The sequence below is a fragment of the Aulonocara stuartgranti genome (assembly GCF_965226115.1).
Source record: "Aulonocara stuartgranti genome assembly, chromosome: 17".
Taxonomy (NCBI): Eukaryota; Metazoa; Chordata; class Actinopteri; order Cichliformes; family Cichlidae; genus Aulonocara; species Aulonocara stuartgranti.
This window is the reverse complement of record NC_138953.1, coordinates 38364839-38380344: the sequence shown is the minus strand read 5'-3', so window position 1 is coordinate 38380344 and position 15506 is coordinate 38364839. Positions and strand designations below refer to the sequence as shown.

Sequence of the window (15506 nt, the reverse complement as noted above, 5' to 3'; positions counted from 1 at the left end):
ATCACATACGCAAAATATCCACAGTTCATTTCTCATTATGTATTTAACAGAGATGATTAGCATCAGTCCAGTTATTTCTATGCAGCAATCACGGTAAATGGTTGGAAACTGTTAGTCAGGCTATTGTGTAACAAAGCACTAAAACTGTTTGTCCACCAGGTTAACACTTAGATATCAACTTAGTTTGACCCCAGGAACACATTACTGACTTTACAACTTTACTGTAAGAGCAATTTGGCTACTGTGGCCGATTTGAACCCTTACAGAGATGTCTGCAAAAACTAGAACAGACAGCAGTTTAGGCTTCAGACCTCCTGTCTGAACCTCAGACCAACCGAAGCTGTCCAGATAGTATATGTTTAATTTGCATATATGGAATAAAGACAACTTGTATGTGTGTGTGTGTGTGTGTGTGTGTGTGTGTGTGTGTGTGTGTGTGTGTGTGTGTGTGTGTGTGTGAGTGAGAGAGAGAGTCTGACCTGATAAAAGAGAAAATCTGAGCTATGAGCAGCTTGTGTGTAAAATTTTAAAAAAAGACATGGATATTATATTTAATTTAAATTTCATCTCATAGGCGATTTTAGACCCTTTTAAAAACAGCGTATTTTAGTATTATTTTCTTCAAATGGTATATTTTCCTAACTTGTCTATTTTAACAACAGTACAGGTTTAACTCCAGTGTTGTTGATGTCATGATGTTACAGTGCGCTCACACAGAGGCCTTCGCTGCTGCTGCAGCAGAAAGAAGATGAAGAGGTAATTTAATAACACAAATCAGTGATGCAGATTTAAAACACACTTTAACTGAAATATAGCAAAAGTTCAAACTGTTTGGATAATGTGGGGACTGATTGCTGTAACATATAAAGTGTCAGCTTGTTTATATTTGTTGTCTAAATATAGTCAAAAATGTTAGCTGATGTAGCCTAGCTTATCAGCTGATTTTAACCTCCTGATCCGCTTGTCTGCTGGGATAATACGAGCCGAGGAGCTGATGTACTTTATTAAGTTTGTTAAAAAATATCTTATTTTCCTCTTCAGGTTGAAATGGGCTTTGGTTTTTGTTCCAGATCCAGGTGACAGCAGGTCAAAATGATTTTGATGTCTGGGAGCAGCCAGAATTTAATTTTGATAGTGCTTTAAATAGATACGGACCAGTTTACATCTTTTATTTGCTCATTTGGGTGACTGCATGAAGCCTGACAGAGGAGGATGGAGAGGGAAAAGAAGGGAGAGCCTTGCCTCAGGTTTCATAACTAAAGGCTCCGCCCTAAAACGGGTGGATTAGATTGAAATCTCTGATTATTCCCTCTGAATTATTCTTAGACACAAATATAGGTCATCCAACTAATTAGGTTTCTTTTGTAAAGGGTTGATAACATTAGTAAACAGCATTATTCAAATCGTAAAGGAGACTCACCTTTCCCATGCCGGCGTGGGCGTGGCCCATCTTCACAACCACAGGGAAGGATGGACTTGTGAGCTGTAAAAAAACAAAACAGTGGGGTTTCACAACAACCGTATAATTCAAAATGATCAATACAGTGTCAACGATGCATATATGATAATATCATAGTGTGTAACTGTTCTTTCTGTCTGCCTCTGCATCTCGTTTGCGTCTGACCACCAAGCTCTCAGGACTCAACAAAGACAGAAGCAAAGTCATTTGTTACCATTACTGCTATAATTGTTTCATAGATACTACAATAACATAGTTATTGTACATTATTTTGACCACAATAATTTGATGTGTGATATAATGTGATGTGAAAATCAGATATCATCACGCTACGGATCTTTTCGCAGCTCTCGCTTCACTTACTGCGGCACAACAAACCATGTGAGAAGATTTTGTCTGCTTATTGCAGAAGAAAAAAAGTAAATCCAGGGTGAACGTCTGTGGTGTTCAAACAATACCTGACTACGGGAAGGCGTTTACTGCAGCTCACACTTCAAACTGATTCATCTAGCACTTTAAAACAACAGAACTGAGCAGTGCTGCACATTAAAATGACAGAAGTACGACTGAAGCCATCTCCTGCAAAGGGTCTTGGTGTGATTGTTTTGCACCCGAGTGCAATTACCGTGTTTCGATCTGCACATATGACCCGAAAAAAAAGCTGCGACCCATAGTAAGACCACACCTGGATCCCCTTCAGTTCGCTTATCAGCCTCGTCTCGGAACAGAGGACGCCATCATCTACCTGCTCAATCGTGTCTACACCCATCTGGACCAGCCGGCGAGCACTGTGAGGGTCATGTTTTTTGACTTTTCCAGTGCTTTCAACACCATCAGGCCGACCCTCCTGGGTGATAAGTTAGCAGCGATGCAGGTGGATGCTTCTCTGGTGTCCTGGATTGTTGATTACCTGACAGGAAGACCACAATATGTACGTCTCCCACAGTGTGTGTCTGACAAGGTGATCAGCAACACAGGGGCACCACAGGGGACTGTCCTCTCCCCCTTCCTCTTCACCCTCTACACCACAGACTTCAGCCACTGCACAGAGACCTCCATCTTCAGAAGTTTTCTGATGACTCTGCGGTGGTTGGATGCATCAGCAGGGATGATGAGACAGAGTACCGGGCTGTGGTCGACTCCTTTGTCACGTGGTGTGAGCAGAATCATCTGCAGCTCAACGTGGCAAAGACCAAGGAACTGATCGTGGACTTCAGGAAGACCAGGAAACACTTGACCCCTGTTTCAATTCAGGGGGTCAGTGTTGACATTGTGGAGGACTATAAATACCTTGGAGTACACATTGACAATAAACTGGACTGGGCTAAAAACACCACAGCACTTTACAGGAAGGGCCAGAGTCGTCTCTATTTTTTTGAGGCGACTGAGGTCCTTCAACATCTGCAAGAAAATGCTCAGGATCTTCTATGAGTCTGTTGTGGCCAGTGCGATCCTCTATGCTGTTGCATGCTGGGGGAGCAGGCTGAGGGTCGCAGATGCCAACAGACTTAATAAACTGATCCGTAAGGCCAGCAATGTTGTGGGGATGGAGCTGGACTCCCTCAAGGTGGTGTCGGAGAGGCGGATGCTGTCCAAGATAAAGACAATGTTGGATAACACCTCCCACCCACTCCATGACATGCTGGTCAGTCACAGGAGCTCGTTCAGTGAGAGACTGAGATTACCCATGATGCACCACTGAACGACACAGGAAATCTTTCCTGCCTGTGGCCATCTCCCTGTACAACGCATCCACTTAACACACTGTTTGCTGCTACAGCTACACATGTTTCTTTTCCAAATATTTATTTATAAGTGACTTATGTATGTATGTATGTATGTATGTATATATATGTATATATTGTACTATTCTTAGTTAGTGTATTGTCTGTCTTGTCTTAATGTTGGTTTAAAATGGAGCACTGTAACAAAAAATAATTTCCCCCAGGGATCAATAAAGTATTCTGATTCTGATTCTGAAAAGAAATGTAAAAATGTATCCGCTTTTGATTTACGGCCTGAAAATGGTCTAAAAAGCACAGCAGTGAAAACATCCAAGGACTTGGATGTTACGCCAGTGATAAAGTCAAAGGTCAAATACATATTTTCTTTTTCAGTAGTCTGCTTAATGTTCCATGACCTTTTACACAGTCACTGTAACATAACAATCACATACTGTATCATCACCAAATACAGCTGCTATGCTTCTGGCAGCAGCATTTATGATTTATGAGAAAAATATTTAGCTCTTTAACATCTGAAATGTATTCTTGTCTAGTTCTACGGATCTACTGAGTGTCATTATTGAAATCTGTCAACACAAACAACAACTCTGACATATATTTTCTTGCTTTTTTATGTAAATTCCTGATATAATATATAAGAGTAAGATCGGGGAGTGTCCAAAAGGCTTGAAAAAGAACAGAACTGCACTTTTAACTCTCCCTTTTTATATATACAGTAAGACAGACGTGTGGTAAACGCCACACTGAGACACAACTCAAAGCAGACAGCTATTTCCATTGCAACTGTCTTGGATGTATACATCCAGTGTCCAGATCCGTCTTGTAAAATAACGCCCTGGCTCCTACTGAACCTAAAGCTGCTCAGTTTAGGAAGGATGAGGAGGAGACAGAAGAATGTGTGGGTTTATTACACAAAACTGCAACGCTTTGGGAAGCTGGAGGGAAGACCACAGCTCAATGGAATGGGCTTGGACAAACCCGACAGACCGCAAACACACTCTTTCTCATAGTTTACGCAACTGCAATGGATGAAATATCAACACATTACTTCAAACGTGGTTTAAACGCCCTTGATCAATTTGCTGATATGATTGTAAACGGGATGCAGTCTGAAGAGGGACTTTTCCAGTTTCATGAGCACTTTTCCCACTCTTGCGTGAAATAGCTCTCAGGCAGCAACGCCTAGTTAGACGAGAGGTCTGAAGGTCGTTTACAGCGGCTGTAATAGAGAATAACATTATTTGAATTTTTCAATTTATAAAAAAACTCAGAAACATACAATTCTATTCAAAGCCAAGTTTTCAATATTCAAAAAGCCTTCGTGCATTTTCCATTTTCACAAATGCATCTAGATAAGTACTGTGTGCACTGTGCTTATCGACGTGAATAGCTGCAGGTGAAGCTTAAATAAACACTAAATGAAGATGCTGAGGGCACGGGCACCAGGCCAGATCATACCCTGAAATGTAAGATCAGGCCTGCCAGGAGGAAGGATACGCCCAAACAGCTGCTATCATTTGATCCAGGGCCTCCCTGGCAGTCATGTGACTGCACACCCTAATGCTGCTGTCAACTCGTTTCGAGGCTTGAACGGACACGGAGCTGCTCGAGGCTGTGACCGCCGCTTCTGCTGACAGGTTTTGACAGTGCAGGCCTGTCTGACACACTGCCAAGATAAAGTGTACTCTAACTGACGCCATTATCACTTTACAAGTGCCAGAATAAAGGAGGGAGGCAAGGCTGCAGAATGAGGTTCTCTTTCTAATGTCCAAGTACTTAACTTAACTAGGTATGAAGCATTACGTAAGGGAGGAGGAATAAATATGCAAACTGGAAAGATGTAGATGTAAAAAGTCAAATGTAACACAGCAATACAGTATATAAAAGCCTATATCTGTGCCTTAGAGTCATGGACTGAAATGTAACTATGGTAACAAGGTTTAAGTCATCATCCTCCTCATTTTCATGAAATCAAATCTTGCTTTTGCCTCTTTTTTTTTTATAAATAGTTGTGAAATCCATCAATATCGCACAGATTTCAAACTGCCTTCAAAGCATAGGCTGCATATAAAAGATGGATGGTGCCTCCAGGACTGAAAAGTAAAAGTGCTTCTAAACCTGTGTTACTTCCAGTCACCTCGTCTAGCCATAAAAAGTCCAAGGAGCTCGGAAGGAAAGAAACTGGACTTCTTCAGGTTTACATCTAAAAGATAAATATAATGTCTCACTTCATTTATGACAACAGTAAACTGTCCTGAGTCGTGTGACCCAGTGTTTTGAATTTTCCCTGTATTCCGATATTCATTGTTTATGTTTAAGTTCATTTAGTCATCTTAAGCTCCAAGGTTGCTCAGTTTTAGTTCTTTGTGTATTCGATGCCTTTGTGTCATCACTCCTCTGTTCAAGTCTCCCTTGTTGGTTCGTGTGTCTTTAACCTGTCATGTGTCATGTCTGCATCCCATTATGTTCCTGTTTTACTTTGAAAGTCTTGTTTCTATGTTCTATGCTTAGTGTTACTGATGATGTCATTCTAGTCAGCTGTTTTCCCCATGTGTTTCCACTTCCCCCGATCGCTCCCTGTGTGTATTTAGTCTGTGTTTTCTTTCAGTCTTTGTTTGCATGTCTAGCGACATCATGTCTCAGAGTTCTTCGTACTGATCAGGTTCATGTTCGGTTTATTTCATAGTTCCATAGTCACACGTACCTGTCCGGTTTCATGTCCATGTCTCTGGTTTCCCAGGTTAGTTTCAGGTTAGGGTTGGCCCTGTTCGCTCTTGCTTTGTTTTTGTGTTCACAAACGGCTCGCCTTTTGTTTAGAACTCAGTTCCATCTCCTACCGTGTCTGCATTTGGGTCCTACTATTCACTCAAACACACAGTCAGCTCCCACTGACCGTGACATAAACAACTTTCCTTATAGGCTTAAAGTTTATTTGGATAATTTCAAGTCTTATCAGATACGAGATGTTTTTCTTTTTTTTTTTTAATTTGGTTACATTCAGAGCAAAACAGATGACAAAATACTAAAACAGTTCATGCTCTGGGGTACGGTTACATCAAGACTGATGTGTTTACGGGTGCAGGAAAGAAATTTAGTTTTTAAGCTTTTTTTTGCAGCACTCGCTAAAACAGGCTTTCAGATTAAAATACACCTTACTCTATCCAAGCTAGGTAGCATTTCATTGTCACTCCTCCCATCTAAACATGCTCATATCCTGCGATGGCAATGGTCATCTTCTATATACAGTCTATGATTGACACCCACATTAAATCCTGCTGATTACAAACCCCATTTGGGAACCTCCGACTATCAAGATCAGTTAATATCAGAGCTTTATTGTGTGATTTCGAAGCACCTTATTGTGTAAAGCCATGTCACCACTTTAGTTTTGTGCAAAAGCGTTGCATATCCCTAAATTACACAACAGCACATCTGAGACCATAACCTAACTGAAAAGTGTTCGCACTACACTGAGCTGGAATGAATTTCTTGTGTTGTTTAAATTCCACTTATGCTTCTATCTGGCCAAGGATCTTTCTGCTTGTCTTGCAAATCTACTGCTGCACAACTCAACACCTCCACATCCTTCAACAAGATTCAACAAGTTTTTCTATTGCATAATTTGTCCTAACTCTCTTAATTAGCAGAAACGGAGCTGACATCTAAATCAGACCTGTGTTTTCTCGTTGTTTTAAAGACTGTGGGAAGTAGGAGAGCAGTCAGGAGTTCCAAACTTGTACAGCGGTTACATGTGTGCGTCACATGACAAATGATAAGATGCCTGAGGTTCAACAAGTGTCTGAGAAGAGCCCAGCAGTAGCAGTAGAGTGTGGGTGTCTATTTATCTTCTGTTCAGGGTGGAAAGGGCTGCAGCCACCCACTCTGTCTGGACACATTGCTTCCAGTCATTCCCATTTGCATGGCGATGACGGCAGACTTGTCAAGAAGAGAAGACCACATCCTGTGCTTCCCAACAAACTGACGAGGCCTCGCTATTATCTCCTTGTTTCTTCACTGACCACAAAAACAGCTCAGCTGAAATTACAATATCAGCTAGACAAAGATTAAGACTGATCGCCAAAACTATCAAATTTAGACATCCAGGAACTATTTGAAGAGTCATTTGTGACACCAAGGATGTCACTGTGTGTCATCTGTAGGGATAACATGACAGTGTGAAAGACGGTCTCAATATTTTACATTTCAAATCTTGCATTACATGCTTCTGGCAGGTTGGTGCAAAATACTTGGATTTCAACTTAAAAAGAAAAACGTGTGCTGAATTTACACAAAGTCCATGCTAGTGGCTGACCCGGTTTATAATATTTAAACTTCCTCTAGTTCTGCATTAACACCTTGATAAAATTAGATGTCAGTGGGGCTCCTGTGCTGCTGTGTTCAGGTCCAACAACTGCTAAAGCTACACTAAAACTGCTAATAAATGCAGAACAGCAGAAACTCTTCCTGAAATGTCTGTAACAAGGAAAGAAGAAGTCTCACTGGATAGAGCTTGCTTCCCCGTTTTGTTTAGAACTGTTTTAATTCGTCAAATCAGAGATCCAGCAAGGCCGGAAACACTCTCACAGATTCTTGTCTATGTTGACATGCCAGCGTCACACAGTTGCTGCAGATTTGTCTCCTGGAATCTCCTGTTTCAGCACATCTGAAAGGTTCTTAATTGGTTAGAGTACAGTGAACTCATTGTCCTGTTCAAGCTGTTTCAAATGATTTGATCTTATGGCATGGTGTGTTATCCTGCTGAAAGCAGCCATTAGAACATGTGTGTTCATAAAGAGATGATAAAGGGTCAGGAACAGTCCTTGGGCATGCTGTGGTGTTTAAATGATACTTAGTTGGTGCTATGGGGGCCGAAAGTGAGCCAAGAAAGCATCCACTCCACAACACCACCAGCCTGAAGTGTTGCTATAAGCAAGGATGGATCTGTGATGGATATGTGTTCATGATGTTTGAGCCAAATTGTCGTGAGTGACAGGTGTGGCACCTGATGCGGTCTTCTGCTGCAGAAGTCCACCTGCTTCAAGGTTCCACATGTTGTGCCATCAAAGATGCTTCTGCATACCTTTACAGCAACAGTAGGTCAAACTAACTTAGCTGTGCCATAGCTTCCCTACACTTAAAACCTAACACAGCATTTAAATCCATATATACTCTTTATTTTCAGTTTTGGTCTCCCCTCTGGCTTCTTGCTATCAAAGCTATTGTGCAGCGTTTCATTAGCAAAGCGGCTGAGCAGGATAAAAGCTCTGTGAGCAAGCGAGGTCAACGACTGTCAGTTAGCTTGCTCACTAACAGGACTAGAAGTCATATTTGTGAGCTTAAGTCATGTCTGTTTTGTCGTGTTTAAAGTCTCTAAATAAAACACATTTAATGACACTTGGGTTTAAATTTTAAAAGGTTTGGAAAGCAGAAATGAAATTCTTTGCAAAGCACTGTCTCATTTCTATTTGAGAGCTGGAGTTAAAACTTTAAATGTTTTCTGAAGATTTCATCTATAAAAAGGAGCGACTGGTTTAAACTGTGGCGGTAAGCTTTTCTTCAGACATGAGGGAGTCTATTTTATGGGAAAAGTCTTTACTTGACAGTGATTGATATTTTTAAGGAGAGAGTATGACAAAACAAGTTTCCATCTTCGAAAAGAAAAAACCTCGGTGGCCGTCAGCGTCTCGGAGCTGTCCGATGTGGAAATGTTGGTCTGAAACTTCAGCTTCACCGTTCAGCCTTTTGTTCCCAGCAGTCTGTAAAAGGCATCCAGTGTGGTAAAGATGTTAAGAAGTCACATGCTAAAAAAGCTAATTATACGGTGGGTGATTTTACCAGTCTAGGTCCTTCTTTGGGAACACACAGGCTCCCCTCGAGTTACAGTAAAAGTGGCAGACGATCGGAGGTGGCACATGGTAGAAATACTTCAGGGAAACCCATCCGCCAACCTCACCGGCCCCTCCGCATAGCTGTATGCAAAGCTTGTGTGAGTCAGCCGGGACTGTTCCTCAGGTTGGTGTCTGAGGTGAATCATGCCTTCCTAACTTCAAAACAAATCCATGTGACATGTTGAACGCTTCCATCTGTGACTGGAGGGCAGGTCTGTATCCAGTGGAAACATATTCATTCGTCCCAGCGAAGTGACAAATTCGAACTGGCAAATCAATCTCAGGATTAATCAGAAATAAATGTCGGCAAGTTTTCAGCTTTCAGAATCAACACAACACAAAAAGATGCTGAAAAGCCTTATAAAATCATTTCATCCATTGCTAATGCCAAAACTATTTATTATAGCAGCAGCAAGTCAACTTCTATATTCAACCAACCCACCAACAGTTGTCTTCTGCGCCACAGTGAATTACTCGCGGTCTGTCAGTATGACACACAAACACACACAGACACACACAACACGATGAAAACCTTGCAGAGAAGGGTTCAGTTGCTCGAGTTGCAGCGGGAGTTAAACCTCTCACTAGGGGCTCGTGCATTATAAAGGAAAACACATGGTGCATCCATCCTGCATTTATGATGTCTTAATTTTTATTATGGCCACTCAAAGCTGCCACATCAAGGAGAAGACATGAGGCATGATGGTTTAGGCAGACGACGAGAGCAGGGGGGACCCCGACCCAGAATCCTTTTCAAGAGTCTGACCGCAGCGAGACCAAAGACAGTTCGCCCACATCAAAACTCTGCCTGGGGACTAAGTGAGCCTCAAGAGGCCAGTAACGTTTATCACGCAGGTCCCTGCTAAGTTACTGACTGAATTCATACACCTGACAGGAGTGGAACCCTTTGAAACTGCTCCGTGTTTTAACTGAAAGCAGGAGGGTAAATTTGATTTGGAGCAATATTAAGTGGATAGGTGGCCAGTGCAAATAAACATTTATTAGACCAGAACCCTGCAGGGATGACATAAGGTGCTTTAAACGACGATGGTGGGTACAAGTCTGGTAAGACCAGGGGTTGAATCCAAATGCATACAATTTAGAGAATCAAGGGTTATTTATACTATGGCTACAGGTGAACCAACGTTTTACAGTTATAAAGAGCAGCATCTAATAACTGAATTAGAGCTCGTACTCAGTTTGAGTGATGAGCTTTATTGTCACTTTAAGATATTTTGTTTTTGCCCTCTGAAAGAAGTTGTACTTGATCTTTGTTTAGTTAACATTTTTCAATAAGTCGTGTCTCTACTTTAAAACTCTTTTGTTTGTAAGTAGAGATAAATGGTTCAGCACACCGTGTTAGGGTTAATTTACTTAAGAGGTGCTAGGACACAGAATTTTGTTACCACTGTAAACAGCCTCTTTGCTAAGTTAAGCTAACCTACAGGTTTTAGCTACATATTTAAAGTGGATAGACAGAAAATTACTAAAATATTAAACTGTTCATATCTGATGTTCAAAATAATGTCAACAGGTCCTTATCTGGTATCATTTCTTAGTAAAACTGTCCCTGTTTGTTACAATTACTTTTTACAACGAGGACTTTCAAAGTTAAAGTCCTAATTTGTATCTAAGACCTCCTAAAATTTGTTTCAAGTACTTGGAACAACAGTCAGCCATTTTCCTCACTCAGACCATAAACCTTCAGAACAAATTTTACACATGCCCCCAAACCAAGAGTGACATAATCATGACACATGCAGTAGTTCCAGGATCCATCACTAGAGCAGACTTCAAAAAGTTGTCATAGCAACTTCCTGGACAAACATCCGCCCAAAACTGTGGCAGATGTCCATTGTGTTAAAGTGTGTACAGTAAAAGCCATTTAATGCAGTGTGGTAATTATTGTTGTGGAATTTAAACTCATCTGGCTTCCATTAGGGTCTGTCCTGGTGTATTTCCATGAGGGAGGCAGCTGTCTGGAAAACAATCCCGAGGATAGAATTTCCGGGGTGGATGCTTCCAAGCACTAAAGTGCTGATGGAGTAGTGATGGAAATGGCCGGTGGTGTCTTCTGGTGGTCAAGCCACCTGCTTTGTCATCATAGGCAAGTGTTTAAGGACAGGAAGAATGTTTGCTGTTGGGCTCTTTCTCAAGATAAAGGCCTTCAACTCCATGCAAAAGTTATGAAATGTTTAGAGCTGACAGAGTAGTCCTTTAGATAAAAAGGTATAGGAAACCACAAAAACTAAGAATTAATGCACTCATTTGTTTCAAATTACTTTACATTTACGAAACCAGTAAACCTGAATCTAAAAAGTTACTTTTACACTGAAAGGCAAAGAAGTTCATTTCTGTCCGTGAAAATCACGCTGGATATCTAAACTGATTTGAACTGGATCTATGAAAGGATGCCACATCATTTGATGGAAAAGAAAAGGATCAACCTACAGTGGGCTGAATTCAAAGACACCCCGGGAATTAGAAACGCGGGACACTAGTCCAATTTGCTAAAATGTCATTGCAGTAACTCAAAATAGTGAGCAGTAGTTTTTATTGCCCCCATGTGCTGGTGTGCATGTTTCTTGGGATGGGATGACAGATAGTGTCCTGAGAGATTTCCCCCCAGATCTGGAACAGGGAATCACCGGTAGATGGTTCTTATATCGCACTTTTGTACTCTAAATGAGCACTTGCCTCATACACCCATTTACACAAGCACTTTGTTTTATGCAAGTGCTTTCTAGCTAAAATCCACACACAATTATACTCCAATGGACGTATGAGAGCAACTGGGGGTTAGTATCTTGCTCAAGGATATTTGGCATCCAATTAGTAGCTGACCTGCTCTACCAACTGAGCTAAAGTCACCCCAAAGTACAACTTAGGTACAACCTGGCGGTGATGGATGGAGCAAAACATAATTTCTCAGAAACTTTTAGAAACTTATAAATGGTGAAAGGTATTTTAGAAAAGAAAAAGGGGAAAACCAAACAAAATCTAACTCTTGTTTGGAGTGTGTCCTTTAAAACCTCTTCTTTTGGATGGCTCAGTCTTTCTGTGGTTAGTCATGAACCATACCCTGCTGAGACCAGAGGGTGTGTGTTTTGTTGTTCATAGCTGTACAAACCAGAGCAAGAGCAAGTCATCCTACATGACTGGAATCCCCCCCTAATCCAGACCGGAGACTCTACACAAACATTTATGCACAGCATGGAAACACAGTCACATTATGCAAGTATTTTTTCTAGCTGTTAAGATATTCACAAAGGTGTTTAGATAGCTTGCAATAACAGTGTTTTGATTAAACTGGCAGAGAGGATCTCTACCCGTTATCTTAGTCATCTCACAAACACTCAACCTTCTGGTGCGTTTGCTCATCTCGGATCTACCACGGTTGTTCATTACATTTGACGCAGGTTCATTTCAATACTTCTATCAGATTATGTAAGATTAGAAGGTTAGGGTATGATACACAAAATTATATTTCCTCACTGCATAGTTAAAATCTGACCTAAATGTGAATGTGTATTTAAAAACAACATTCAAGGAAGAATGATCATGTTATTGCTCACAGTTTTCATCATTTGTAGACATCGAGTTTGTGATAAACTGTTGCATGTAGATTAAAGGCGTTACAAAGGACAAAAGACTCTGTACTGAAAAGTTACCCAATAACTTTTTTTGTGGTTTGTGGCTAATGAAACGGATATTCAGCTTCCTTACAAAATTTTAAAAAAAACTAAAAAAAAACTGACTCCCCTCCGTGAATCGCTACCTTATCGTAGTGGAGGGGTTTGTGTGTCTCAGGGATCCCAGGGGCTATGGAGCTTTTGCCCCCTGGTAGGGTCTCCCATGGCAAGTTGGTCCTGGGTGAGGGACCAGACAACGAGCGATTCAGATGACCCTTATGAGAATATCACCGAGGGAACAGTTTACCCTGTCCGGGATAGGGTTACCGGGGCCCCGCCCTGGAGCCAGGCCCGGGGAGGTTGCCCAAGGGCGAGCGTCTGGTGGCCAGGCCTTAGTACATGGGGCTCGGCTAGGCACAGCCCGAAAAGGGGACATGGGCCCATCCTCCTGCAGGCAACCACCCGCAGGAGGCGCAGTAGAGGTCGGGTGCACTGTGTGCCGGGCAGCAGCCAGGATCAGAGGCCCTGGCGGGCTACCAAGACTGGCTGGGAGGAGGCCCTGGGGCAGACCCAGGACATGCTGGAGAGATTATATCTCTGGGCTGGCCTGGGAACGCCTTGGTGTTCTCCCGGACAAGCTAGAGGAGGTGGCTGGGGAGAGGGAGGTCTGGGCCTCTGCTTAACCTGTTGCCCCCGCGACCCAAGCCCGGATAAGCGGAAGATGGATGGATGGACAAAAACTGTTTGGCGATTTCCCGGATTTTTTCTTTACTTTTCAAATCTGGAAACAAACAACAACAAAAAACCCACCAACAAAACATATCTGAATTCCTGGGCTAACTTACTGCTAAGCAAAAACTTTTGAGGGCAAAAAAGCTGAAAAGCTAAATGACATGAAACTAAATGGTGTGAGAGTGTTTGCCCTCTTCCTGATTTCCTATTTTTTTGCATGTTTGTCACAGTTAAATGTTTCAGATCATCGAACAAATTTAAATATTAGACAAAGATAACACAAGTAAACACAAAATGCAGTATCTAAATGAAAGTGTTTATTATTAAGGGGGAAAAAATCCAAACCTAGAAGGGCCCTGTGTGAAAAATTGATTGACCCCTAAACCTAATAACTGGTTGAGCCACCCTTCGCAGCAACAACTGCAATCAAGAGTTTTTTGATAACTGGCAGTGAGTCTTTTACATCACTATTCTTTGCAGAATTGTTGTAATTGAGACACATTGGAGGGTTTTTGAGCATGAACCGCCTTTTAAAGGTCACGCCACAGCACAGGGGTGGGCAACTCCAGGGCTCGAGGGTCGGTGTCCTGCAAGTTTTAGCTATTACCCTGGGTCAACACACCACAATCACATGATTAGTTCATTACCTCTGGAGAACTTCGCGACATGTTGAGGTCATTTAGCCATTTAAATCAGCTGTGTTGGCTCAAGGACACATCTAAAACCTGCAGGACACCAGCCCTCGATGCCTGGAGTTAACCACCCCTGCCACAGCATCTAGATCGGCCACTCCAAAGTCTTTATTTAGTTTTTCTTAAGCCATTGAGAGGTGGACCTGCCGGTGTGTGTTTTGGATCATTGTCCCGCTGCACAACCCAAGAGCTCTTGGAGTAATTTTGGTCGGTTGGTTGCTCCTGGGAAGCTTCACCACTGTTCCAAGTTTTCTTGATTTGTAGATAATGGTTCGGTGTGGTTCAATGGAGTCCCAAAGCCTTGGGCCTTAAGCCTTTCCAGACTGACAGATGCCAGTAACTTTGTTTCTCAGTGGTTTCTTTAGATCATGGTATGATATGGGCTCAACAGGGCTGCCAATAATCAGACCTGATTGTGTTTAGTGAAACTGAACTCAGCTTTCCAAAAAATGTGGTCAATCACAACTAATTTAGGATTTAAGAAGATGGGCAATTACTTTTTCACACAGGACCGGGAAGGTTTGGATTACTTTTCTCCCTTAAATCCCTGAAATTATCGTTTAAAAACTGCATTTTGTATTTACTCGGGTTATCTTTGTCTAATGTTAAAATTTGTTTGATGATCTGAAACATGCAAGTGTGACAAATATGCAAAAAAATAGGAAATCAGGAAGGGGGCAAACACTTTTCACACCACTGTAGTTGATTATCATCAAAAGTATTCTGGTTCAAATCCAAATTTGCACTTATTATTCCTGAACGCTTTCTATGACTGAAATGTATTTAGGAGACTTCAACAGCTTGATTGCTTTCAAATGTAGATCAATTCCAGCTCATTTATCAGCACTGCTGCAGTGTTTTGCAGAGTACCGCCCTTTCCCGCTGCTTGCACAGCTGGTATGAATACAGATTAGCTTTGCCACATCCAGCTGTTCCAAACCATCTTCCTCCTTGATCTTCTCCTTCTCTCCTCCCTGTGTACCATGTCTTAATTAAAAACAGTAGCAGTGCTGACATTTGGGCCGAGCCCTGGTATGCACGCTGCACATGGCTGCCTTCCCTCCTCCACTGTCCAAAGAGTTGCTTATTCCTCCTGTCAAACACCCCTAACTTTAACATTTAAATGTGTACAAATGGATCAGTTCTACACAAAAATGGACTTTTCAACGAGGGAATGATGGGAGAAGCTACCCATTGAGGCCATTAGCTGTTTTTATGTACCACGCTGTTAACATGGGAGTATATAGACCATAGACTTTACATAAAAAATGGACAAAGCCACCGTGAAATTACCCATTGGTTTTGGCTTCGCCATGTTGGTTTTTTATAGCCAGAAGTAGAAGTAGCAGAATGAGAGG

The 15506-nt window shown here is 41.8% G+C and overlaps 1 protein-coding gene across 1 annotated transcript in view; it reads right to left on the bottom strand.

Annotated features, from left to right (window-relative positions):
- Positions 1-15506, bottom strand: part of syn3 (synapsin III) — a 128420-nt gene that overhangs the window by 20372 nt on the left and 92542 nt on the right. The window contains exon 7 of the mRNA XM_082511866.1: positions 1421-1483. Within this exon, the coding sequence (XP_082367992.1) occupies positions 1421-1483 (63 nt within the window). The remainder of the gene's footprint in view (positions 1-1420; positions 1484-15506) is intronic.